The 25,163-nt window shown below is 43.1% G+C and overlaps 1 protein-coding gene across 1 annotated transcript in view; it reads right to left on the reverse strand.

Annotated features, from left to right (window-relative positions):
- Window positions 1-24,028, reverse strand: part of LOC117360487 (breakpoint cluster region protein-like) — a 101,902-nt gene extending 77,874 nt beyond the window's left edge. Inside the window, exons 1-7 of the mRNA XM_033944293.1 lie at window positions 23,980-24,028; window positions 20,741-20,845; window positions 15,469-15,642; window positions 11,347-11,454; window positions 4,100-4,151; window positions 2,530-2,582; window positions 1,109-1,249 (exon numbers count right to left, since the gene is read on the reverse strand). Coding sequence (XP_033800184.1) covers window positions 1,109-1,249; window positions 2,530-2,582; window positions 4,100-4,151; window positions 11,347-11,454; window positions 15,469-15,642; window positions 20,741-20,806 — 594 coding nt within the window. The 5' untranslated portion in view covers window positions 20,807-20,845; window positions 23,980-24,028. The remainder of the gene's footprint in view (window positions 1-1,108; window positions 1,250-2,529; window positions 2,583-4,099; window positions 4,152-11,346; window positions 11,455-15,468; window positions 15,643-20,740; window positions 20,846-23,979) is intronic.
- Window positions 24,029-25,163: the final 1,135 nt, after the last annotated feature.

Genomic DNA, 25,163 nt, shown 5'->3' on the forward strand with positions numbered 1-25,163 from the left:
GCCCTGGATCGGTAGCATGGAATGTTGCTACTCTTTGGGTTTTGACCAGGTATTAGTGTCCTGGATTGGCTACCATGAGAATGGGCTACTGGGCATGATGGACCATTGGTCTGACCCAGTTAGGCTATTCTTATGTTATGTTCTCATCTGTAGGGGCCTTTGTTTTCACTTCTTATTTTAATGTATTTTTTTTTCTGGGAACTTATCAGTGTTTTTTATAATGGGAACAAAAATGGAAGAGAATTAATGTGTGTGGGATGAGGGGGTAACTAATTTCTTCAGCTAAATAATTCAATCCACCTCAACCAGACATAGGAGAACTCAAGCACCATTCACACACCCTCCAACCAAAAACGTCAAAAGAAAAAAACTGTTCGACAACCTCCTAGCCAATCGAGCTGCAACACTCGACCCCCAACTCTACAACCTATTGACCTCGACCACAGACTACAAAACCATCAAAAAAGAAATAAAAACCCTTCTGGATGAACTACAGGTCTCAGGATGCACTGGGCTCAACAACCCTGCTGAGTCACAGGGGCAGTCCTTAAGCAGGAAGCCTGAGATCAAAGGCAAAGGTTCCTGTGGGAGAGAGGTCCCAGAGGAAAAGAATCCCGAACAGTGGCCCCAAGGCAAGAGGTCTCTAGAAGAGGGCCTGGAAAGAAGTGATCCTGGAGTTTGGGTTTCCTTTGCATGTGAATATGGAAGTTATGAGAAGTCGGCCAAGGTACTGTAGGACAAACTCTAACTTTGGTTATATAAGAATCCTGTTTAGGAGGTTTGGAGGGAGGCAGACCTGTGTTTGAGAACACTGCAAAGAGATGTATGTATTGAGAGTTTGAGGGCTGTGTAAAGTTGGTCTCTGAACTTAAGACATTGTTCTTTATTTATTGTGCCAGAGAAGTGATAAGTACCAGTTTCTGTTTCACCTTGAACCCTGGTTTGACTATGATTTTTTAAGGCCTTGCTTCCCATCACTTACACACACTATCACAGGCATGGACCTCCATGTTTTGGATCCCAGCAAAACTGCTGGGATGTTAATTCCCAGTTCTATGGAGAAAGATAAATGGAAATGGGAGCTGAATCTGAAGATAGTAAAGAGTACCTTGAATCTGGCTGTGTTTTCACCATTCTTCTGGGGAACGATCTCCTTATTGACCCCAGAAAGGAAGTCCTTTGAGATACTTAGAGCTTCTTGGAGAAGGGGATGGTCAGGGTGCTCTTCAGGTGTGTGATTTAGGAGGTCCTGTAGGTGGAGGAAGGATAGGCTTGATCATGTATCACCATGTTTGTAGGTGTAGCTATTTTTCTGTAACTCCACCCCCCCAAAAAAAAGCTCAATTCTGCCTGGTGGTGACATCTTTTTAAAGGGCCCTCATATCCTACTTCATAGCTTCTGATTTCAGGTGGTCATGTTGCTACCTAGGCTACCTTCCCAGATGTTGATGCTTAGCACCTCCCTAGAAGAAATCAAAGCCCTTATGGATTAGCATCTCTCTAACCCTCTGCCCCTTAAATCTTAAAAAAACAAAAACAAAAAAACAACGGATGGCTGGGTCCACTCTTGGAACCCCCTACTCCTCAAAGGATCTGCAGGGCAGCTACTGTTCCCCAAATAGTGACTGTTGACCTAGAGCAGCGGTCTTGTGTTACTAATGCTTGGGGTCAGGTTGCCAAATATGGGATCGAGTGACAAGGCCAGAGCTCAGATTTCTAGGATTTAAGGAACATGGTCTGGAGAAGGCAGGGTATCTATAAACATTTTACCTCCATGTCAAACCTGAGAGTTAGAGAACAGCTGGCCTACCTGGGATTTGAGGTCTCCCTGAAGGAAAGTCAGGAAAGACCTTTTTCTAATCAGATGCTTTGATCAAGAACAAATGCAAAAATTTTTGTACTAAATTTAGGCAAAGGTTGTAGATGAGCCAGGAGCTCATTTCCATCCTAAATCTAAATTTTACAAAAATGGATTCTAATCAACACATATTTTCACAAGTTAGTACTAGAGTTCCCTCTAAGCTTTGCAGGAGTCCTCCACCTATGTTCCTGTCAGTAGGGAGTGCTGTTTCAGAATTACATTTTCAAAAGCAAGGCACAGCAAGCTGTGCAGGAAACCTGAGCTGTCCCTTGCTATTGAAAATGTGATCCTGAAACAGCACTCCCTACTGAAAGGAACATAGGTGGAGGACTTCCACACAGCAAGACAATCAGAGAATTACAAAAGATGTGCTAAGAGAAATGAAAAAATACAAAAAGAGTTAGAGAGAAGACCAATGACAGGAAGAGAGAAATTTTACATTAAATGAGATTACTTTTTTCTAACATTCAGTTCTGATTTTGGGGTGTTTTTACTAATGTTCATGAGTTCTTGTGATACAGAAATTGAAATAAAATGTTAAATTATTCTATACTTTGAAAAGTCAAGCAGTATAGCAAATTTTCATAAACCATAAACTATAATAATGTTATTTTTGGGATTCACATTAAAAAAGACAAATACTCCTAGGATAATGTAACTGTACTCACATGGAGTGCAAGGGTATTCCTAGTGACCCGGTCAATTGGCATCAAGAGCAATTCTAAAATGTACAATATCATTTGATGCAATTATTTTACAAATATTCAATCAGAAATAGATATTAAGCCACTCAAATATACACATGAGGTAAATTCTTGAAAGATCACCAAAATTTAGGTGCCAGGATAATACTCACTAAGGGCTCCTTTTACAAAGCAGTGGTAGTGATTCCCCTGTGGCAAATGCACCTAAGCCCATTCAATTCCAGCTGCTAAGAATCATTTGTATTGCTGATATTGATATGTCATTTAAGGGGGGGAAGTTGACAAGGTGAAGAAAAAATTATTTTTAACTGCACCTTAATACTCATATCATGGGTTTCAGCAAACTGCAGTATCTCAGTCATGCAGGTATATACTCGAATATAAACTCATGTTTTGGCCAAAAAATGCCCCCAAAATGGGGTCTCGGTTTATATTCAAGGAAGCGCCCACCCAACCCTTCCTGGACCTGCCTCAGGTCTACACCAGGCCTGCAATTACACCTGGTGGGCCAGTGGTGGGCCGGGACAGAAGGGATCTCTTCCTCCTCCTGTCCTGGATGACTCTTAACAACTCTCACCTCCCGCCTCCCCGATTAGTACATAGCGTACCTTTAAAATCCCTAGTGGAATTATAGGCAACAGTACAGAAAAAGAAACAATACTTATACATACATGTTTAACTCTGCATCAGCAATGAGCAAATACAGCATAGCTAATATGAAGCATCAACAAGACAAAGTCAATTTTCAAAGCTCAACATAGCTAAACAATGAACATAGCTTCCTATAATTCCAATAAAAAGACTTGAACTAAAAAAAAAAATCCCTAGTAGTCCAGCGGTGAACCAGGGCAATAGTGATCTTTCTACACTCCTGACCTGTGCAGAGCCACTATCATGAAATATCCTAACCACACTTGTCTGGCTTATTCCTGCTTCTCTTACAATTTGGTGAATTCAGTGTGTTTGCAGTGCATCTTCCTGGCTCTGTACAAGATCGTGTACAACATCAATGTGCTCTTGTGTGCAAATCGACCATGGACATCCAAAGTGCCCTTTGCTTGTATCTTGGATAGCAGCACATCAAGGTCATTTTAGTTCCAACCATTCTGTTGGAACTCTTTCAACAATCGTTGAGTGCTGTAACTTTTTAGCAGTACCAAGTTCTTTATCAGACTTCAGTATTCTGCAGTGAAAACCATTTTGATACAGAGACTGTTTACAAATTATCATCTGCTTCTGCACGTATCCCTTAGCAACAATTCATTTTCATAAGGTATTGCTTCTGCACATAGCTCATAGCAACAATTCATTTTCACAAGGTAGTGTTGTGATATGGTGGGAAAAATTTACATTGTACATCAACTTCATTCAGGACACAATACACTAAATTTCGAAAGAATCGGCTGAGTTCTGTGGAAGATATGACAAAAAACATTTTGGTGGGTTTTTTCCCAATTCACAGTTAAATCCTTCTAACTTATTCCCCAGATAATTCCCCTGAACCCTGCCAATGTATTAAGTACCAACTCTTTACCTTCCAAGGTGTAGAATATTGGATCTCCAGTATAAACGCCAACCTTTATTGACTGAGAGACAAAAACAAAGGACAGAAATTAGAAAGGTAAATGACATAAGAAACAGCCACCCTAAACATATTTTCATGTCATCCTCCTATTAATTACTCTCTATCAGACCACTGTAGTAAGAGCATAGAGTATTTTATGTCCATATTAAATCTTGAAACTTAATTTAGTGTCACTTCAGATGTAATAAAGTAGTGAGATACATTGCACACTGAAGTAAAGCATAGTTACTCACCTATAGAAGGTGTTCTTTGAGGACAGCAGGCATATATTCTCATATGTGGGTGATGTCATCTATGGAACCCAGCACTGACAGTCAAAAAGTGTACTGTCACTTTAAAACCACCCATGCTGTGTGCTTGCTGGTGCCTTCCCGCTTGATGTCAGCTCGCTTGACCTGAAATTCATTAAGATAGCTAAGAAGCCAACTAGGGGAGGTGGGAGGGTTGTGAGAATATATGCTTGCTGTCTTCAGAAAACACCTGCTACAAGTGAGTAACTATGCTTTCTCTGAGGACAAGCAGGCATTATATTCTCACATGTGGGACTCCCAAGCTGCCAGGATCATGCCTCTGAGAAGAGGGGTATTGACAACTACCATGAGCCTAGCAAACTGAAAGGGTTGGAGGGAAGTTGGCATTTAAGTAGAGAATACATTCTGTAAAATTGCTTGGCCAAACTGACTATCCCGTCTGAAATGCTTCTCCAAACACTAATGGGATGTGAAGGTGTGACATGATGGCCATGTGGCTGCTTTACAGATCTCATCAATGGGAGTGGAATGTAGATGGGCTACTAAATTCAACATTGCTTGAACTTTATGAGCAGTGACATGGCCTTCAAATGTCAGCCTAGCCTGAGCATAGGTAAAGGAGATAGTCTGTCAGCCATGTGGAAATTGTTCTCTTGGTGACAGAAGTCTGTTAGGATCTAATGACAGGAACAGTTGAATGGTAGTTCTGTGAGGTTTAGTCCAGTTTAAATAATAAGCAAGAGCACATTTACAGTTCAATGTGCTGTTTCACCAGGGTGAGAATGATGTCTTGGAAAAAAGACAGGTAGAACTATGTACTGGTTTAGATGAAACTCTGAGACAACCTTCAGAAGGAATTTCGGAGGTGTGAGAAGAACTACCCTGTCGTGGTAGAAAGTTGTATAGGGTGGATCTGAAATGAGTACTTGAAGTCCACTAATCCTGTGTGCAGACGCAATGGACACAAGAAAGACCACTTTCCAAGTGAGATGCCTGAGAGATGAAGTTGAGAGTGTTTCAATGGAGGCTTCATCAGAGTGGAACGTATAATGTTAAGATCCCAGTTGACAGCAGGAGGCTTGAGAGGTGGCTTGGTATTGTTAAGGCCTTTCATGAATATGGAAAACAAAGGATGAACAGATAATGTTTTTTGTCCAGTGATGAATGAAATGCACCGATTGTAGTGAGATAATAGTCTTGAGTCCAGAATTGGAAAGGTATAGGAGATAATAATAATAATAATAATTTATTTTTGTATACCGCCATACCCAGGGAGTTCTAGGCGGTTCACAACAAATAGATGAGTTACATGCAGTGCAATTGAAAAAAGAAGGCAATCGAAGGGTCAAACTAGTTTACATTGACAATTTAAGTGAAGGAGGGCTAATAGATGAGTTACATACAGTGCAATTGAAAAAAGAAGAACATAACAAGGCAATCGAAGGGTCAAACTAGTTTACATTGACAATTTAAGTGAAGGAGGGCTAATACAGAGCGCATACGGTATGTACTGTAAGAGAGTACAATTGAATTTATGAGAGGGGGGAACAGAGCATATTATATGAGAGGGAGGGGGCAGGGATCTTGGAAGGGGAGGGAGGAGGGGGAAAAAGTAAAGAAAGGTGGGCAGTGTTGAGGGGGGAGGGGAGAGTTAAGGATTTGATCTGATGCAAAGAAGTGTTCGATCTGTTTTCTAATGTGGAGAGGGGGAGCGTTAAGGCGGAAGAGGGGAGCATTAAGGATTTGGTCCATTGAAAAGTAGAGTTTTGAGCTTTTTTCTAAAGTGGAGGTATGAAGAGGCGTCAAGTATAATTTGGGCGAGCCATGAGTTAAGTTTGGCCGCTTGAAAAGAGAAGGTTCGTTCGATGAATCTTTTAAGATGACATGATTTCAGTGAGGGGAAAGCGAACATAGTTATTCTGCGGGAGTTCTTATTATTATAGTTCAGGTTGAAGTGGGGGTAAAGATAGTTATAGGCTCGAGCTTAAATTGTGTCTAGTAGAGTTCCTGGGAATTCTAAGGTCTGAGCTGGATGAAGATGTAATTTCTAGTAGGTGACTACAAATCTCTGAAATTCCAATTGACAGACTGTGGAACTGATGACCTGGTGAGCTTGTTTCAGTAATGAAGCCTTGATTAACCACTTGTCTAGGTAAGGCAGGGGTGTCCAATGTCAGTCCTCGAGGGCCGCAGTCCAGTCGGGTTTTCAGGATTTCCCCAATGAATATGCATTGAAAGCAGTGCATGCAAATAGATCTCATGCATATTCATTGGGGAAATCCTGAAAACCCGACTGGACTGCGGCCCTCAAGGACCGACATTGGACACCCCTGAGGTAAGGGAACACATGAAAGCTGCTTGAGCGGGAGAGTGTTCTTATAAGTTGCAGCTACCACCACCAAGAATTTTGTGAACACTCTCAGTGCTGACATTTCCTTGTACTGGAAGTGGCACATGCCTACTCGAAAGTGAAGAAATTTCCTATGGGCAGGTAAGATGTAAATATGGGTGTATGCTTCCTTGAGGTCCACAGAGCAGAGCCAGTTGTTCTGTTTTAACAATGGTAATAGGGTTCCCAGAGATATCTAGTGAAATATCTTCTTCATTAAGTATTTGACAGCACAGAGGTCCAGAATTGGACATAGACTTCCGGTCTTTTTCAGTATGAGGAAAAATTTGGAGTAGAACCCTCTGTATCTCTTCTGCAGGGAAACTTGTTCTATGACATTGAGCTAGAGGAGGGCTGAGAGCTCTTGGTGAAGGAGGATCTTCTGAAGGAAGTTGAAAAGACTCTCCTTTGGAGAATGGGTCACATTTTTGCTGTAAACAAAAGGCATAGCCCTGACTCACCATGGCCCAGTGATCTGTTATGAGGGTCCATCTATGGTAAAAGTGGTGGAAATGACCTCCTAAGGGTAGAGTATTACAGCCATAGAGAATGACACAGGGACAAATTTTTCCCCGTCCCCGCAGGAACTCATTTTCCTATCCCGTCCCTTCAAGTTCTTTTCCTGTCCCTGCCCCATTCCTGCAAGCACTGTCCTCATCTACACAAGCCTCAAACACTTTAAATCATAAGTGTTCGAGGCTTGTGCAGTTAAGGTTGAGCTTATAGGAATGGGGCAAGAATAGTGACAGCGACAAAACTCATGGGGATGGGAACAAATTTGTCACCATATAATTCTCTACACTGCCACCCCAAGCCAGTAGTTCTTCGGGTGGCGTACCACAGGAATAATAATGTCAAACCCTCATTCACGCCAGGGTTTCACTGGGGAGCAGAGAGAGGTTACTTCCGGAACTTGGAGGCGAGGAGGATGGCAGTTTGAGTGCAGAGCTCCTCTCCCTGGACAATCTGCCTGCTTTTAAATATCAGCAGCAGTGGGAGATCAATTGCTTTTACACCTAAGCAGCAACGGGACCAACCCACCAAAAACCCACAGTCCCGGTCCTGCAAAAATATGAGCTCCACCCTCCCTGCAGTTCGCTAGGAAAATCAACTGCTTTTACACCTAAGCAGCAGCAGGACCAGCCACCACTACCAAGAACCCTTTGCCCCGATCCAGCCAGGCATGTGAGCTCCTCCCTCTGCAGTCCATTGGAGAGATCAATCTACCTGCTTTTAAATATCAGCAACAGTGGGAAATCAACTGCTTTTACACCTCTGCAGCAGCGGAACTATCCGCAACTACCAAGAGCACACAGACCCGATCCAGCCAAGAGTGTGAGCTCCACCTCCCCCTGCAGTCCACTAGGAAGATCAACTGTTTTTTACACCTAAGCAGCAACAGGACCAGCCACCACTACCGAGAGCCCTTTGCCCTGATCCAGCCAAACAAGTAAGCTCTTCCCCCAGCATTCCGTTGGAAAAATCAATATGCTTGCTTTTAAATATTATCAGAAGTAGGAGATCAACTGCTTTTACACCTAAGCAGCCTATAATAGGAGCCCTTGCCCCGATCCAACCAGGCATGTGAGCTCCTCCCCCTATATCCCGTTTAAGAGATCAATCTACCTGCTTTAAATATCAGCAGCAGTAGAAAAACAACTGCTTTTACATACAAGCAGCAGCGAGACCTACCGCAACCACCAAGAGCCCACAGACCCGATCCTGCCAGGAGTGTGAACTCCTCCCCCTGCAGTCCATTGGAGAGATCAATCTGCCTGCTTTTAAATATCAGCAGCAGTGGAGATCAACCGCTTTTACACCTAAGCAGCAACGAGACCAGCCACAACCACCGAGAGCACACAGACCCGATCCTACCAAGAGTGTGAACTCTTCCCCCCATGCAATCCGCTAAGAAGATCGACTGTCGGCTCCGGGCGGCTTTCCCGCAGAGGAGAGAATCCTGCATTCACCGTGGGCCTCATCTGGGGCAGCCTCCTTGGAGCGGCTGGGGCACGGGCAGTGTGTCTGGGAGGGAATGCATGGATGGGAGAACATCGCAGGGGAGGAGACATAGGCAACCTGGGACTGTCTGCCAAGTCTCTTCCCTGAAGAAGCCCTTTCTGGAAACGTCAATCGCTCCTCCTAAACTTACTTGCTCCACTTCATCACTGACGCTGAAACCGTGGATTGAAGACAAAGTTTTATTTTATTTTTCTTTCCAGCTCATGATTTATCTTGAATCTTATCTATTGTGTTGCCTTTTGTCTTTGTTTTGTTCTATTTCTATCATTTAAATTTCTCCAGAATTCTACTGTTCAACGGCTCCCCCTTCTGCTTCTATTCCTTTCTCTCCTCTCTTCTACCTTCCAAAGTATTTAGATCAATGCTGTCTTGTTAAAATGTTTATTTTATTTTTATTTTTACTCTAACTCTACTTTTCACTTCTCTATTACCCTCCAGGTACTTTAGTTAGATTGTGAGCCTTCGGGACAGTAAGGGAATTTTTCAAGTACCTTTCTTATTTCTAATCTTAATGTATATTTTCTGTAAACCACTTAGAACCTAACGGATGTAGCGGTATATAAGAAATAAATTACATTACAAATTACATTACTTTAAAACATTCTACCAGAGTCTTACTGGTACCTTTTACAAACAAGGCTTTATTATAGCACAGTTCAAACAAGAACAATGAAAGTTCAGCTTGTCAGCATCAAAACAAATGACAAAAAAAGAAAAACAAAGATTGTGATGTCAGAATGCTCCCCAAAGTCAAAGTTAGTAGCATAATCACTGGTGCTGAAGCAAAAGGGGGAAAAAAAAACTCTTCATAAAGTTAATCCCCTGCATCAAGGTTCCATTCTTCATAGTCTTCTTGCTGCTTAGGTATTTATTCAATTAGAATAAAGTTCCCAAAGTTCCCAAAGTTTTTTAATTGCCTTCTATGATTGAATCACAGTCCAGCAATAGCCCACACCAATGCTCAAACCTGGTTTCCAAGCATGTGTTTTTGCTGGGGGGGACGGGGACAGAATTGTGAGTTTGTGTGATGGTATATTTGAATTAAGAAGCCCACAATCGCACCACAATATAGCAAAAAAAAAAAAACCTCCCCAACTTCCTCTAGGCAAGACAATCACTTTATATTGTCAAAAAGGAAAAAAAAAACCCTTAAAATGTCCTCACATAAACCACTTTCAGGGATTGCCAGGAACTCCAAAAAGAAACCAAGCCTTCCAAACGTAGCAAAAAGTTGCGAGACTGGGGTAGATCCACATGATGATAGGGAAGTTTCAAGAGGAGGGGAGGACTCAGCCAACGATGCTACAATAGTAGAAGTTAAATGTTTATCTATTGGTCCTTTAATCATCATCGGGGCTATCCTCCCCTTCAGTCCTCCCTTTCTCTTCCTCATTTCCACTGAGCAGAGTGGAGTCCCATGCTCTCAAGTGACTCTGAAGGGGCTCCAGAGGGGCGTGCTTCTTTGGTCATGGCTCTTTCCACCCGCATTCCGCGGAGCAGACACCCAAATATCCTGGCCTCCAAAGACCCCTCTCCGACATCGCCAGATGAGTGGGCATCCAGCCAGGTACCTGCAACCATGAGGACTCCTTCTAAGCTCCCCCTGGAACCCCTTTTTTAAAAATTGTGTTTCAGGTATTATGGATGATTTTAACAACAGGTTACAAATCATTAACAACAGATCAGCAATTTCATGTTTAAGTTCTTTCAGTACTCTGGGGTCAGTACTCTGACGTCAGAGGAGGGGCGGGACCGCGGCGCAGGAAGCAGCGCCCAAGCAGCTCAGGGATCGCTGACGTCGCGATCCTGCTGCGGGCTGCTTCATAGGTGGTGCAGGAAGGTCAGTGGTCCTTCGGGGGTGGGGGGGACTGAATGGCAAGGCCGAGAGCACCCCCTCAGGGCTGGCACCCAGGGCAGACCTCCCCCCGCCCCCCCCTTGGTACGCCACTGCTTGTATGGTCTGTTTCCTGCACATGGCGAGAGATGGGTGAAGGTTTGATAACCAGTATTTTGATCATTTCATTGCCACATACTGCGTGTGGAGGAACTGTGCAGCTATGGAGGGAGGGGAAGGCATTTTGACTGGTAAGTTGAATACTGTCAGCAATTTACTACATAGAATCCTGATCATGGCTGGCATAGTGGTGACTTCACAACCAGCATTTAAACATGGGTGACCTGGATCTACATAGAGTGGTAGCCACCTTATTGGTCAGACTGGATAGACCATGAGGGTCTTTTTCTGCTGTCATTTACTGTGCTACTGTGTGTAAACCACTGCACTAAGAATTGTGTAGCTTATTACACTGGCCCATAAATCACAATTCTTTCCCAGCCACAGACTCTCTAAAAGTCAAACCTGCTGTCAATGAATTACACAAGCTATTATTCACAAATGTCTTTAAATTTATGTCCCTATCTATAAGGAAAGAGTAATATGGATGCAAAATCTCAATTAACTACCAGTAGAGCAGATGTAATGTACTTGAAGAATGTTCTTCATTTTTCTTTTAACCCGGATATTAAAGTCTTACCGCTGCTAGGTTTTGGAAACGCTGATCAGAACTGGAGCATTTTCTCACTGTCAGTAATGAAAGCTGATGATTGCTTATAAATGCACGATATATGCCAAGTTGCTTAACCTGTGTGAAGAGATGGAGAGAAGAAGTGAGCTAAAAAGAACTCAAACCTTACAAAACAGTCCAAATCACTTTTCATTTTATTGACCTCACATACTGCATGAAGTCATATTCATTCATCACATCTCTGACCTCATACACTATGCCATGTTTGCTGCACAATGTTTGCTGTTCCATGTCTTCCATGCTATATTTCATCATGCACGCTTGCCTACTATTTTTCCAAATCGTGTCATACTATATTAACCATGCTTTGTAATGCTATGTTTTGATGAACTATACTCACCATGATATGTCTCACCATACCATGTTTTATCGTATCATGTTTTACCATTCTTTGTTAAATATGTTTTCCCATCTTTGTCAATGTTTGCCAGATCATCTTTTATCGCAGGATGTCTGAGAATGTACCACAGTGGTTAGAACTACAGCCTCAGCACCCTGAGATTGTGGGTGCAAATCCACGCTGCTCTTTGTGACCTTGGGCAAGTCACTTAATCCCCCATTGCTCCAGATAGACTGTGAGCCAACCAGGACAGTCATGGAAAACTGCTTAAGTACCTGAATAAATTCATGTAAACCGTTCTGAGCTCCCCTTGGAGAACGATATAGAAAATTGAATTGAACTGAATAAACTACAAGAAAATCTCACTCATTCTGCAAACCATAACATATAGTTTCTTATATCCTGCAATTTTCTACAAGGAATCAATGTGGATTCCAATAAAAGTTACATCTGGACAACGTAGTTACAATATTTTCCAGATGTGGAGAATGATTAGAATGGAAGGGTAGATCTAAAGACTAGACTAAAGACATGAGGTAGGAGTTACAAGGAGAAGAGATATGTCTTTAGCATTTTCCTGAAGTGATAGTAAGTAGAGGGCTGTCTCAAATATGCTGGCAGGTTGTTTCAAATACAGGATCCATGGAATTCAAAGGTAGATTTGAGGATCTTCTGCCAGCGAATCGGCTGAGGAAATGGGAATGGTATCTTAAAGCATTGTGATGCTCTGGAGTTTGAGAAGGAGTGTGAGACTTTAATATTGGATACTAATCCAATGGAATTTTCTCCATATATGGCTTTGTAAACCATGCAAACCAACTTGAACTGTATTCTCTTTTTCACTTTCAACTCGTGGAGTTTTTCCAATAGTGGATCGACCCATTCAAATTGACTTGATTGAAAAATTAGTCTAGCCGCTGTATTTTGGAGTAATTGCGATCTCCTAAATTCTTTCTCTGTAATGCCACAGTACAAGGAGTTGCAGTAGTCCAGATAGGACTGCCTGCATACTTATCCTAAAACCGATTTGGGTTAGAACAGATCTTATTTTTCTTAGTTGCCTCAGTCTAAAAAATAATTTTCTAAGGAAGTGATTTGATCATTAAAGGTTAGATTGAAATTTAGCGTAGATCCTAGCACTTTAGAGGATTTTTCTATTATTAGTTTCTCTCCTGTGGACAACTCTAGTTCCTTGAATGGTAGTGAATTATAATTTCTAACCCATAGTACCCTGGTCTTAGATTTGTCTAACTTCAGAAAGTTTTTCTGAGTCTATATGCTCAGATCCTTAATAATTCTGTTTAAGTGACGTAGAGTGTCATCAATGGATTCCTAGACTACACAAAGGAGGAAAATGTTGTCTGCATAAAGGAGAATGTAAATCTGATGGAAGGAATTCTGAAAATCATTTAAGTACTACCGTACTCTGTGCATACTTAGCTTGTTCAATTTTATAATTAGAAGCACCTTCAAAATGATATAAAAAGGGTGAAGTTGGTCTAGAGGAAAACTACTAAAATGGTGTGTGATCTTCATATGGCATATGGGACAGACTTAAAGATCTCAATATGTATACTTTAAAGGAAAGGTGGGAGAGGGGAGATATGATAGAGATGTTTAAATACCTATGTAGTGTAAATGCGCATGAGTCAAGTCTCTCTCATTTAAAAGGAAGCTCTGGAATGAGAGGACATAGGGTGAAGTTAAGAGGTGATAGGTTCAGGAGTAATTTAAGGAAATACTTTTTTACAGAAAGGGTGGTAGATGCATGGAACAGTCTCCCGGAAAAAGTGGTGGAGACAGAGGCTTTGTCTGAATTCAAGAAGGTGTGGGATAGGCAAGTAGGGTCTCAGAGAGAGGAAGAGATAATGGTTACTGCAGATGGGCAGACTGGATGGGCCATTTGACATTTATCTGCCATCATGTTTCTATGTTTCTATGTGGTTCACTGCATCAAACAGCTGAAATGTCAAATTGTAGCCAGTGTCGTACCTAGCATATGTGACACCCAGGGCCCATCATTTTTTTGACACCACCTTCATCCATATGAAAAACATGGTTTTTAGTAACAATCTACATATCGCACAACAAGAGTATACCTAGGAAAAGGCAACATCTTATATACTGCAGTGAGCAGCAGAACAGCAATATACCCATTGTAAAACTAAGCAAGCCAGACTAGTACAGATTGATCCTGCACAGTTAGTGCTAACAGATAACTATGTCTTTCGCACACACAGAACACAGAACACAGAAGTCACATTCACCCAGTATGGAATATGTAATCACAAACTAATACCGCCCCCCCCCCCCCTTTTTTTTACAAAATCATAGCATAGTTTTTAGCACCGGCCAAGGCGTAACAGCTTTGATGCTCACTCACGCTGCCGGCTGCCCAAAGGATGAAAGAGCTGCAGAGATGGATCCCACCGGAGGGGTGGGGGGGGGGGGGTTGGAGCAGCCGTTTGGCCTGCTCCAAGATACATCCTGCTGATGCTACTTCTGGTGTGCAGCAGCCAAGAGTTGGGCTATGAAGAGAAGTGCGCAACCGTGCATCTGCGCAGCTTAGCAGGAACATTGCCCTCCATCCAATGCCATCCAGTATCTTGCCCCCTCATCTCCCAGTTCCCACCACTTCTGTAAACTTAAACGTAGTCATTGTGGGACGTTTCTGCACTTCCCCGTGGTTGCTGGCTCTGCTCCAGAACAAGGAATGACATTGAAGGGGGGAGAATGTAGTGCAGTGGTTAAAGCTACAGCCTCAGCTACCTGGAGTTCTGGGTTCAAACCTACGCTGCTCCTTGTGACCCTGGGCAAGTCACTTAATCCCCTCATTGCCCCAAGTACATTAGCTAGATTGTGAGCCCGCTGGGCCAGACAGGGAAAAATGCTTGAGTACCTGAATAAATTCATGTAAACTGTTCTGAGCTCTACTGGGAGGATAGTATAAAAAATTTAAAAAATAAATAAATAAGGGGGTGGACTGGCATCCACAGGGAGATGCAGGAAGGTCCTGCAATGACTTAATTTTACTGCCGTCGCTGCTGCCGGTTCAGGAAAGCAGCAGCAGCAGAGTAGGGCGGGAGGTTTCAGCCCCATTGGGCCGGCTATGCACCCCCTTAGGGTGTGCAACCGGGGTAGACCGCCCCCCCCCCCTCAACTCCCCACCTTGGGATGCCACTGATTGTAGCAGAACCAACTGTCTGCCCTTACTAACATATGATTTTGCCTTTGAAGTCAGTTCTAGAAAGAGGGATTTTGTACTGTGTAGTTCCTTAAGCTATGAAATCCTACTTTACTTAGGAATTGTGTTAATGGTGCGCCAATGCAGAATTTGAGTAATTTTGTAGGCCATGATATTCCAGCTTCTGGGCTGAAGTTGTTAACTTTTGTTAGGTCGAGGCCTGAGGCCTTGGGTATGGGTGTCAAACACAATTGTTGATAAAGTTTTAGTATATGTCCTATGACTTAAGCATGCATTGACCACAGCTGTCAACCATAGTATAAAAGTCAGATGGGATGTTGTCTAGCATGTTAGCTGAGCAGCTATCTAAGTAACAATGCTTTTTTCATAGTCTTTTTAGCCAGCTAGTTATCTCTTCTGGAGTAACTGTGGTAAATTTCTGCACACAACTGACGGCATCCACGACATTAAAATCTACTGCATCACTAGCCTTAGACATGGAAATAATGTATTATAAGTCTTCTCATTATAGATTGTATATCTTTACCAATCTCTGGAAGAGGTGTCCCACCAACTGCTGCTCTTGACTCTGCTTCAGGCCCTGGTAGAACTGTTGGTGAAGCTCTAGTAGCTCTGGTACTTGGAAGAAGATGGTCTGAACCTGCAGAGTGCTTAGGACAGGCTGAGAGCTGGAAGCAGCCATCTTTAGAGGTTTCATCAGCTAAATTAGCAATTAGAGCAAAAAGATTAAAATACATTTTTGTATGTAGTATACTTACAATTACACTAAGAAAAATCCATTAAAATATGTGCTGGGATTTGAACCTGTGACCTCTGGAAGATGGGAACAGGACTTTTAACCATTGAGCCACAGCAGCTTCCACTAATGTCTTTCTTCCTGACATTTGATATGATAGCTTAGGGATCTGCTAAGCTATGATCTTGCTAGGTATTTTCACCTTCACATGGCTAAGATCACTAAGCTCTCATGGTAGGAACCTCCATAACTGAAAGGAAGCAGCTGTGGTTCACCAGGTAAAAGCCCTGTGCTCATTTTCCAGAGGTCATAGGTTCAAATCTCAGCACTTATTTTAATTGTGGCATTCTACCTTGCAGGTGCACCTTGATGATCTCACAATGAGGTCAGCATTGTGTAGCTGCACACCTTCATTTGCAATGAAGTAGAAGCCATGCTAAGGTCTGTATCAGTTTTTTTCTGTTTTTAAATTTTTGCAAATGAAATTATGTATGAAATCTACATAATTTTTTCATGTGCTTTCTAGAATGAGCTGATTGGAGCACTGTTTAGTCAGAAAAAAAGGTAACTTTTTAGCAAGAAACATAAAGCTGTGCTTTTCATGTGCTGTGCTTCAGTTAATGGATCTTTTTCTCTAATTAGCAAATAGCATTGCTGTTTGTTCACAAAAATAGGTTTTGCGTGTAATATATCTATTTTGATGTGCCCTGTTTATGTGGTACCTTATTAAATGTATTTTGAGCTTAATAAAGCAAAAATAAAAACCCAGAGAGCTATTTAGCAGATCGCATTAAGGACGTCCAAACTGTGCCTAAGTTCCATCCATAGAACTCACGTCTATCTGAAGCCCAAACTATGCTGAAAAGTAGACCTGGCTTTCATTCACCTACAATGTAGGCATGAGATGGATGCCCTAGGTCGCTCAGTGTTATGCAAATAAATTGAAGGACACCCATATTGAAGCCTCGTCCAGACCATGCCCATGCCTATTCCGTTAGGTGTCAGTTTTCCCAATGGGCGTCCATGAAATCGTGGAGATACCTACAAAGTGATATCCACAACCTTTGGACATTCATGTGGCAATTATCACTCGTTAAGATCCTTAAATGGCTAATTAACCACTTAATTTGGACGCCTAAGCCCTGCTTAACCGTAGACGCCCTTTTTAAAATCAGGGCCTTTGTGTCTAGAATTGTTAATTGTACAGTATACATTTCCCTGTTGTGTTGTTTTTTAATTATTTCCCTTTGATTTTTATCTATTGTTAACTGCTTTGATTTGACTTTTTTTGTTAATATTGGCGGTATATCAAATAAAATAATTGCAACTATATAAGGAGAGGAATGGCAAGTAGGAAAAGGGAGGTAATAATGCTGTTGTATAAGAACATAAGATTAGCTTTACTGGGTCAGACCAATGGTCCATCAAGCCCAGTAGCCCGTTCTCACAGTGGCCAATCCAGGTCGCTAGTACCTGGCCAAAATCCAAGGTGTAGCAATATTCCATTCTACCAATACAGGGCAAGCAGTGGCTTCCCCCATTTCTTTCTCAATAAGAGACTATGGTGAATCCCCATTTGGAATACTCTGTATAATTTCAAAAAGATACGCTAAAAAATTGGTTAGTGGCCTTTGTTATAAAACTTATGGAGACAGACTTAGAGAGAACTTAATACGTATACGGTGGAAGAAAGATGGGAGAGAAGGGATATGATAGAGAGATTTAAATATCTCCATAGCATAAATATACAGGAGGAGAGTCTTTTTCAAATGAAGGAAAACTCTGGAAGGAAAGGGCATAGGATGAAGTTAAGAGGTGATAGGCTCAGGAGTAATGTAAGAAAATACTTCTTAACAGAAAGGGTGGTATTTATTTATTTATTTCATTTTCTATCCCGTCCTCCCCAAAGAGCTCAGAATGGGTTACAGGTTAACATACAAAATATACAATTAACAGGTTACAATTTACCTAGTTACACTACAAGTTTTTTGATACAAGTTTTTATCCTAACTCGATACATACTAGGGATCTAATACCAATTTACATAATATACAGTTTACAGGTTAAATTTGCCATAGTTACAGTTCAAGATGTTTCAATGCAAGTTGTATCCTAATGTGACATATACCGAGGATCTAGTACCAATATACATTTCTTTTGATCCATGGGTCATGGCAGGAGAGTTAGGTGAAGAGGTATGTTTTTATTGCTTTCCTAAAGTTAAGGAGTACTTCAAGGATTACAGGTTTAACATATAATAAACAGTTAACAGGTTACATAATGTGCAGTACCTCCACTGGAGCACAGAAATTAAGTGGAAATTTCAGTGTCCAAACCAAATGGAGATAAAATGAGTAAATGGAGCATGTCAACGTATGCTAGAATTCTATAACAGAATCTGGGTGCCTAGATCCCGTTATAAAATTTGCCCTTAGAACCAAGCATTTCGGTACCTAACTTTTCATGCACATTTTGGAATTGACCTTATTTGGATAGTGACAATGATTATCTGGTTATTTTTGACTGCTGCAGATGGCATTTAAAAATCTCTGACTGTGACAGCTATTCATTGACCTGATAGTCAAATGTATATGCGTGGAATAATTTCCTGGTGGAGGCAGTGGAAATGAAGACTGTTTCTGAATTTAAGATAGCATGGGACAGGCATGTGGGATCTCTTAGGGAGAAGAGGAAATAGTGGTTGGAGTGGAAGGGTAGAATGGATGGGCTATTTGGCCTTTATCTGCCATCATGTTTCTATGTTTCTAAGTCGCATTCAGGGCTTAAAATAATGGTACGAGGTAAAATAACCCCAGCCATGTGGATACTGAAGGACTAGTACTGTTTCCTGTGTTCCCCCCACCCTGCAATCAAGCACAATTCCCCTCCCCCCAATTAAGGCTCTCCACCATCCTGAAAGGCCTACCATATGCATTCCAAGTCTTCGGGCAGGAGTGATCCTCAGTAACTCCTGTCCTGCCAGCGTGGTCTACAAAATGGAGTAAAATGGAGTATCAGCAGTAATCTTGAGCTACTACCAGTTGGAGTAATGTTTAATGACATCCGTAATGGTAGTCTCATGCTACTACCTATAGAGGTCAATATATCCATATTTTGTAGACAACATTGTCAGGCAGCAGTGAATGGGGATGCCTTCTGCCTATAGACCACTGGACCACTAGGGATCTGTATGATAAGTCTTTCTTGTGTATTAAGAGAGAGATTTTTGGAAATTTGATGTGCTATAGCCACAGACCTTATTTTGTTTGTGCACTGGCATGCAAGGTTTGCTTCAGTCTTATTATGTGAGAAATCTGCAATACTAATATCAGGCCATAATGTCAAAAATTTTGAAGATGAAGAAAAGAGGATGAATGTTAGGGATTATATGAAAAGTAATAGAGAACAAAACTGAAAATATAATTAAGCCTCAATATGGGTCTTTAGTGTGACTTTATATTAAAGGATAAATTCAATATAGATTCAAAATTAGGCACCAAAAAACCAGGTGCTGAACTACTTAAAACAATACCTATGAATACTGTTCCCCTTTGAGTAAGTAGTGATTCTCACTGACACAAGACAGTATTCATATAATTGTTTTAAAAATTTTATTATCTAATTTTTTTGTTTTTTGTTTAAATAATTTTTTATTTACCCTTTTGAGATGTTTTTAAGACATACTAATGTTTTTAGACAGCTATTAGCCCCTGACACAGCCTAATTTTAGGCAAAACATGGCCATGTTGGGCAGGTTTTATTTACCTATTCTATAGAACATGCAACCCCTCCTCCTTTTAAAAAAACTGTGCAAGAGATTTTTAGTGCTGGACGATCTGCTGAATGCTCTGTGATGCTCCAATGCTGATAGGAACTCTATGACCATCCGAGCAGCACAAAGCACTTAGCTCTCTTGCTCAATTTTTGTAAAGGGGGATAATTTGGTTTTGCACATCATTTGGTGTTTCATATTCTATAACTGCATACTCAATTGCACACCTAATTTTGGGTACCATTTATAGAATTTGGTGGTAAATTTTCTGTGCAGTTCTGGTAGCTTCATCTCAAAAAAGATATAGTGGAACTAGATAAGGTTCAGAGGTTGGCAATACAAATGATAAAGGGGATAAAACGCCTCCCTTATGAAGGAAGACTCAACAGGTTAGGGATGCAGATGCTCAACTTGGAGAGAAGATGACAAGATGAAGTATTGTAGAAGTTTATAAAATCATGAGTGGGGTGGCACTACTATCTAACCTTTCAAACAACACAAAATCAAAAGGTCGCTCCAGGTAACTAATGACCAGCAGATTGAAAACAAATCATAGAACTTTTTTTCATGCAGTGCATGATTAAGTTGTCCAAGGATGTAGTTAAAGTGACCAACATAGTGGGAATCAATAGAAGTTTGGACAAGCTCTTGAAGGACACGTCCATACAAAATATTAGTCAGGTAGACTTGCAGGAGCCATTGTTCATCACTGGAAATAAACTACGATAAATGGATTTACTTTTTGGGATCTGCTGAGTGCTTGTGATCCAGACTGCTCCCTGTTGAAAAAAAGATGGACCTTTGGTCTGACTCAGGATGGCTTTTCTTATGCTCTTATGTAATGCAGCATGATTAGCAATTGTATATTCTGGATTTTAGTGTTATACCATACTTATAAAATGTTCCACAGGTACAAGTGGATCAATTTTTCACTCTGTCAGAAATTACAAAGACTAGGGGACACTCGAAGTTACAGGAGGAAATTTTTTTTCACTTGGAGAATAGTTAAGCACTGGACTGCGTTGCTCGAGTTGTGGTAAGAGTGGATAACTTAGCTGGTTTGAACAATTTCCTGGAAGAAAAGTCCATTGTTATTGAGAGAGACATGGGGGAAGCTACTGCTTGCCCTCGTAGTATGGAATGTTGCTACTCCTTGGTTTTGGCCAGATACTAGGGACCTGGTTTGGCCACGGTGAGAACGGGCTACTGGGTTTGATGGACCATTGGTCTGACCCAGTAAGGCTATTCTTATGTTCTTAAGGTATAATGTTTTCTTCAGGTTCTACTCACCAAAGCGAGGGCTTCCAGTCCCTTCAGGTATTGCCTCTCATAGTACATTATCCTTTCCAAAACCATCTTTCGCTTCTCCAAGAGTGCATCATGTGAAGTCTCCTCCTATAAAGTTATTAGATAAGAACAATAGTGATATCTGTACCATCCTACTCACTAATTCTATCATAACTCCACTGTACCATTAACCACATCATGAATGTTACAATGCCTTTACAGCTATTATAACCACCAGGGTTCTCATCACATCCCTTAGCATCATTTGCAAACTCAGGTGGTAATTTTATAAATGGAGGGGTGTGTGGCCTAGTGCTGCCTCAGCAAGTTCAATCCCAGCCCGCTCGTTGTGACCCTGGGCAAGTCACTTAACTCACTATTGCCCCAAGTACAATTAGATTGTATTACTATTCTGTGATCTGCCTAGAAACTGACTGACAGTGCAGAATATAAATAAACTAAACTAAACTAAACCTTGGGTTTATATACCGCACCATCTCCACGAATGCGGAGCTCGGCACGGTTTACAGGAAGAAGGATGAGAGAGGAACTACAGTGGAGAGATTAAAGAGTTAGGTGTAAAGGGGGAAGGTGAGAGGCCTAAGAGGGGGGAAGTATTACAGTTTTGAGAATAGCCAGGTTTTTAGGTGTTTGCGGAAGAGTTGGAGGGAGCTTGAGGTTCGGAGTGGGGAGGTGAGGTTATTCCAGATCTCAGTGATTCTAAAGGGGAGGGATGACCCAAGTTTGCCTGCATGGGAAATACCTTTTATGGAAGGGAAGGATAGTTTAAAAATTTGGGAGGATCTGGAGGAAGTAGGGGTTGGGGAGTTCCAGGATAGAGGGATAACAGCAGGAAGGATGCCATGTAGGATCTTGTAGGCCAGACACGCACATTTGAAGTGGATCCTGGGGATTACTGGGAGCCAATGGAGCTTAGACAGGAGTGGTGAGACGTGATCAAATTTGCTTTTCGCGAAAACAAGCTTAGCTGCGGCGTTCTGAATCCGCTGAAGTCTGTGGAGGCTTTTCTTGGTTAGGCTGAGGTAGATAGAATTGCAATAATCCAATCTGGAGAGGATGATGGATTGTACTAGGACTGCGAAGTGTTTTTGGTGAAAATAGGGTCTGACTTTCCTTAGCATATAAATTCTATAAATAAATGTGTACATCTGTATTGATGCATTAAAGGCATTTTATAAAATTATCCCAAGTGCACAAGTATGCACTACAACAAGTAGGCGTGTACATAATTATCTGTAATTCAGTGTAGTCATGTTTGGTGGAGGTGTTTGGATGGAGCATAGAAGGAGTCACAAAGTATGCAGTGGTATAGTTAGAAATCGGAAGCCCATGGGAAAAATATTGAGGGGGGCTGCCATATAATATTAAGGAAAAGAAATATGGCTCCAGAAAAAGGAGACGGATTAAGACATCCGGGCTTTACTTTCACTGAAAGCAATGGCAATAAGGAGGGCAGACAGAGACATAAGAACATAAGCAATGCCTCTGCTGGGTCAGACCCAAGATCCATCGTGCCCAACAGTCCGCTCACACGGCAGCCCAACAGGTCCTCTATCTATACCCCTCTATCCCCTTTTCCAGCAGGAATTTGTCCAATCCTTTCTTGAACCCCAGTACTGTACTCTGCCCTATTACGCTCTCTGGAAGCGCATTCCAGGTGTCCACCACACGTTGGATAAAGAAGAACTTCCTAGCATTCGTTTTGAATCTGTCCCCTTTGAACTTTTCTGAATGTCCTCTTGTTCTTTTATTATTCGAAAGTTTGAAGAATCTGTCCCTCTCTACTCTCTCTATGCCCGTCATGATCTTATGTCTATCATATCCCCTCTAAGTCTCCTCTTTTCCAGGGAAAAGAGACCCAGCTTCTCCAATCTCTCAGCGTATGAAAGGTTTTCCATCCCCTTTTTCAGATGTGTCGCTCTCCCCTGAACCCTCTCGAGTAACGCCATGTCCTTCTTAAGGTATGGCGATCAATATTGGACGCAGTACTCCAGATGCGGATGCACCATCGCACGATACAATGGCAGGATGACAATGACATCCTGGCTTTACTTCCATTGAAAGCAATGGAAGTAAAACCCGGATAACTCAATCCGTCCTTTTTCTGGAGCCATATGGTAACCCTAGGGCAAGTCACACACATTTGACTGCTCTCACACATGACTATCAACTGGGTTCTTCCCCTCCCCAGTTGTCTGACATGGTCTGGGATGTCTCATTCTCTCCTCCCTATCTGGCTGGTGCCTCTCCCTCAAACGCAAACTCCCCACTTCTCCTCTCATCTTATTTTCAAACTCACAGCAAAGGTCGCCAGCAACTGACCCCAAACTTTTCCTTCTCTAGCGCCCTCCTCTGATGCAACTTTTACATAAGAACATAAGATTTGCCATACTGGGACAGACCAAAGGATCATCAAGTCCAGTATCCTTTCCCCAGACTGGCCAACCCAGGACACAAGTACCTGGCAAGATCCCAAAAAATAAAACAGATTTTATGCTGCATATCCTAGGAATTAGTAGTGGATTTCCTAAAGTCCATCCTAATGGCTTATGGATTTTTCTTTTAGGACATTATCCAAACCTTTTTTGATCCACTGCCTTCTTTGATCTCATATCTCTGACAGTGTTTACTGTTGGTTTCAACCCTCTCTCATTGGTGGGACATTTCGGCCCAGATTCTCAAAAAGTGCGTCCCGATTTTAGGCAGCTGTAGGCGTCTTACAGCTGTCTAATCAGCCAATCGGGATGCACGTTTAAAAAAAAAAAATGCTCCCCAGGCAGGCCTGAAGGCACCTCCGGGAGCCTAGGGAGACCCGCAAGACGCCTAAGCTCGCCTAAGGGCCTTAGGCGAACCTAGGTGGCCCTACGCGTCTCCCTAGTAGAGGAATAAACCTTAAAAATGTAGGCCAGCAAAATGCTGGTCTACATTGTAAGTAGATGCAGCTGCTATACTTATCGCGGCAGGGGATCTCTCTGCCGCTATAAGTATAGCGGGCCGCGGCCTGTCCGATCGGATGCCGCCGCCGCCCCCCCCCCCCCCCGACATTACCGATCTCCCTCCCACCCCGACACTACCGACCGACCGCCCCCCCCCCGACCGCCCCCCCACTACTGATGCTGGCAGGAGAGTGTCCAATCCCTCCTGCCCGAAGACGGCGCACCCCCCCCCTCCTGCCCGAAGACTGCACACCACCCCCCGGCGCTAACAACCCCCAAACTAACCTGTTCTTCAGGCCAGACGGTTCTTTCCCGTCTAGCCGGTAAGCCCGCCTCGTCGAAATGAGGCGGGCTCGCCCCTTCCCGGCCCATCCCGCCGAAGCCTAAGGCCTGATTGGCCCAGGCTCTAGAAGCCTGGACCAATCAGGCCTTAGGCATAGCGGGTCCGCCCATCCCCACTAAATCTAAGGTCTGATTGGCCAAGTGGGGATGGGCGGACCCGCTATGCCTAAGGCCTGATTGGTCCAGGCTTCTAGAGCCTGGGCCAATCAGGCCTTAGGCTTCGGCGGGATGGGCCGGGAAGGGGCGAGCCCGCCTCATTTCGACGAGGCGGGCTTACCGGCTAGACGGGAAAGAACCGTCTGGCCCGAAGAACAGGTTAGTTTGGGGGTTGTTAGCGCCGGGGGGTGGTGTGCCGTCTTCGGGCAGGAGGGGGGGGGATGTGCCGTCTTCGGGCAGGAGGGATTGGGCACTCTCCTGCCAGCATCGGTAGCGCCGGGGGGTGGTGTTCAGTCTTCGGGCAGGAGGGGGGGGATGTGCCGTCTTCGGGCAGGAGGGGGGGGGGATGTGCCGTCTTCGGGCAGGAGGGATTGGGCACTCTCCTGCCAGCATCGGTAGCGCCGGGGGGTGGTGTTCAGTCTTCGGGCAGGAGGGGGGGGGGTGCCGTCTTCGGGCAGGAGGGAGTGGACACTCTCCTGCCAGCATCAGTAGTGTCGGGGGGGGCGGTCGGTAGTGTCGGGGGGGGGGGCGGTCGGTCGGTAGTGTCGGGGGGGGGGGCATCCGATCGGACAGGCCGCGGCCCGCTATACTTATAGCGGCAGAGAGATTCCTTGCCGCGATAAGTGTAGCGGGCCGTGTCTAATCTAACCCGATTCTCTAACCCGCGTCTGTAACATGGACGCCGGTTACAGAATCGGGGTTTAGTTTAGGCCGATTCTGAATAGGACGCCTCTCCCGGGCGTCCTATACAGAATCAGGGCCTCGCCTTCAATATAGGCGGCCTGCCTGGGGAGCATTTTGTTTTTTTAAAAAACGTGCATCCCGATTGGCTGATTAGACAGCTGTAGGACGCCTACAGCTGCCTAAAATCGGGACGCACTTTTAGAGAATCTGGGCCTTCAAGTTTATTGATTCCAGGCAGTCTCCTCTCCTGTGTCCTTAATCCCTGATGTTCGCCAGGTTTTCATTCT

This window comes from Geotrypetes seraphini, chromosome 5 (genome assembly GCF_902459505.1).
Source record: "Geotrypetes seraphini chromosome 5, aGeoSer1.1, whole genome shotgun sequence".
In the NCBI taxonomy this organism is placed as follows: Eukaryota; Metazoa; Chordata; class Amphibia; order Gymnophiona; family Dermophiidae; genus Geotrypetes; species Geotrypetes seraphini.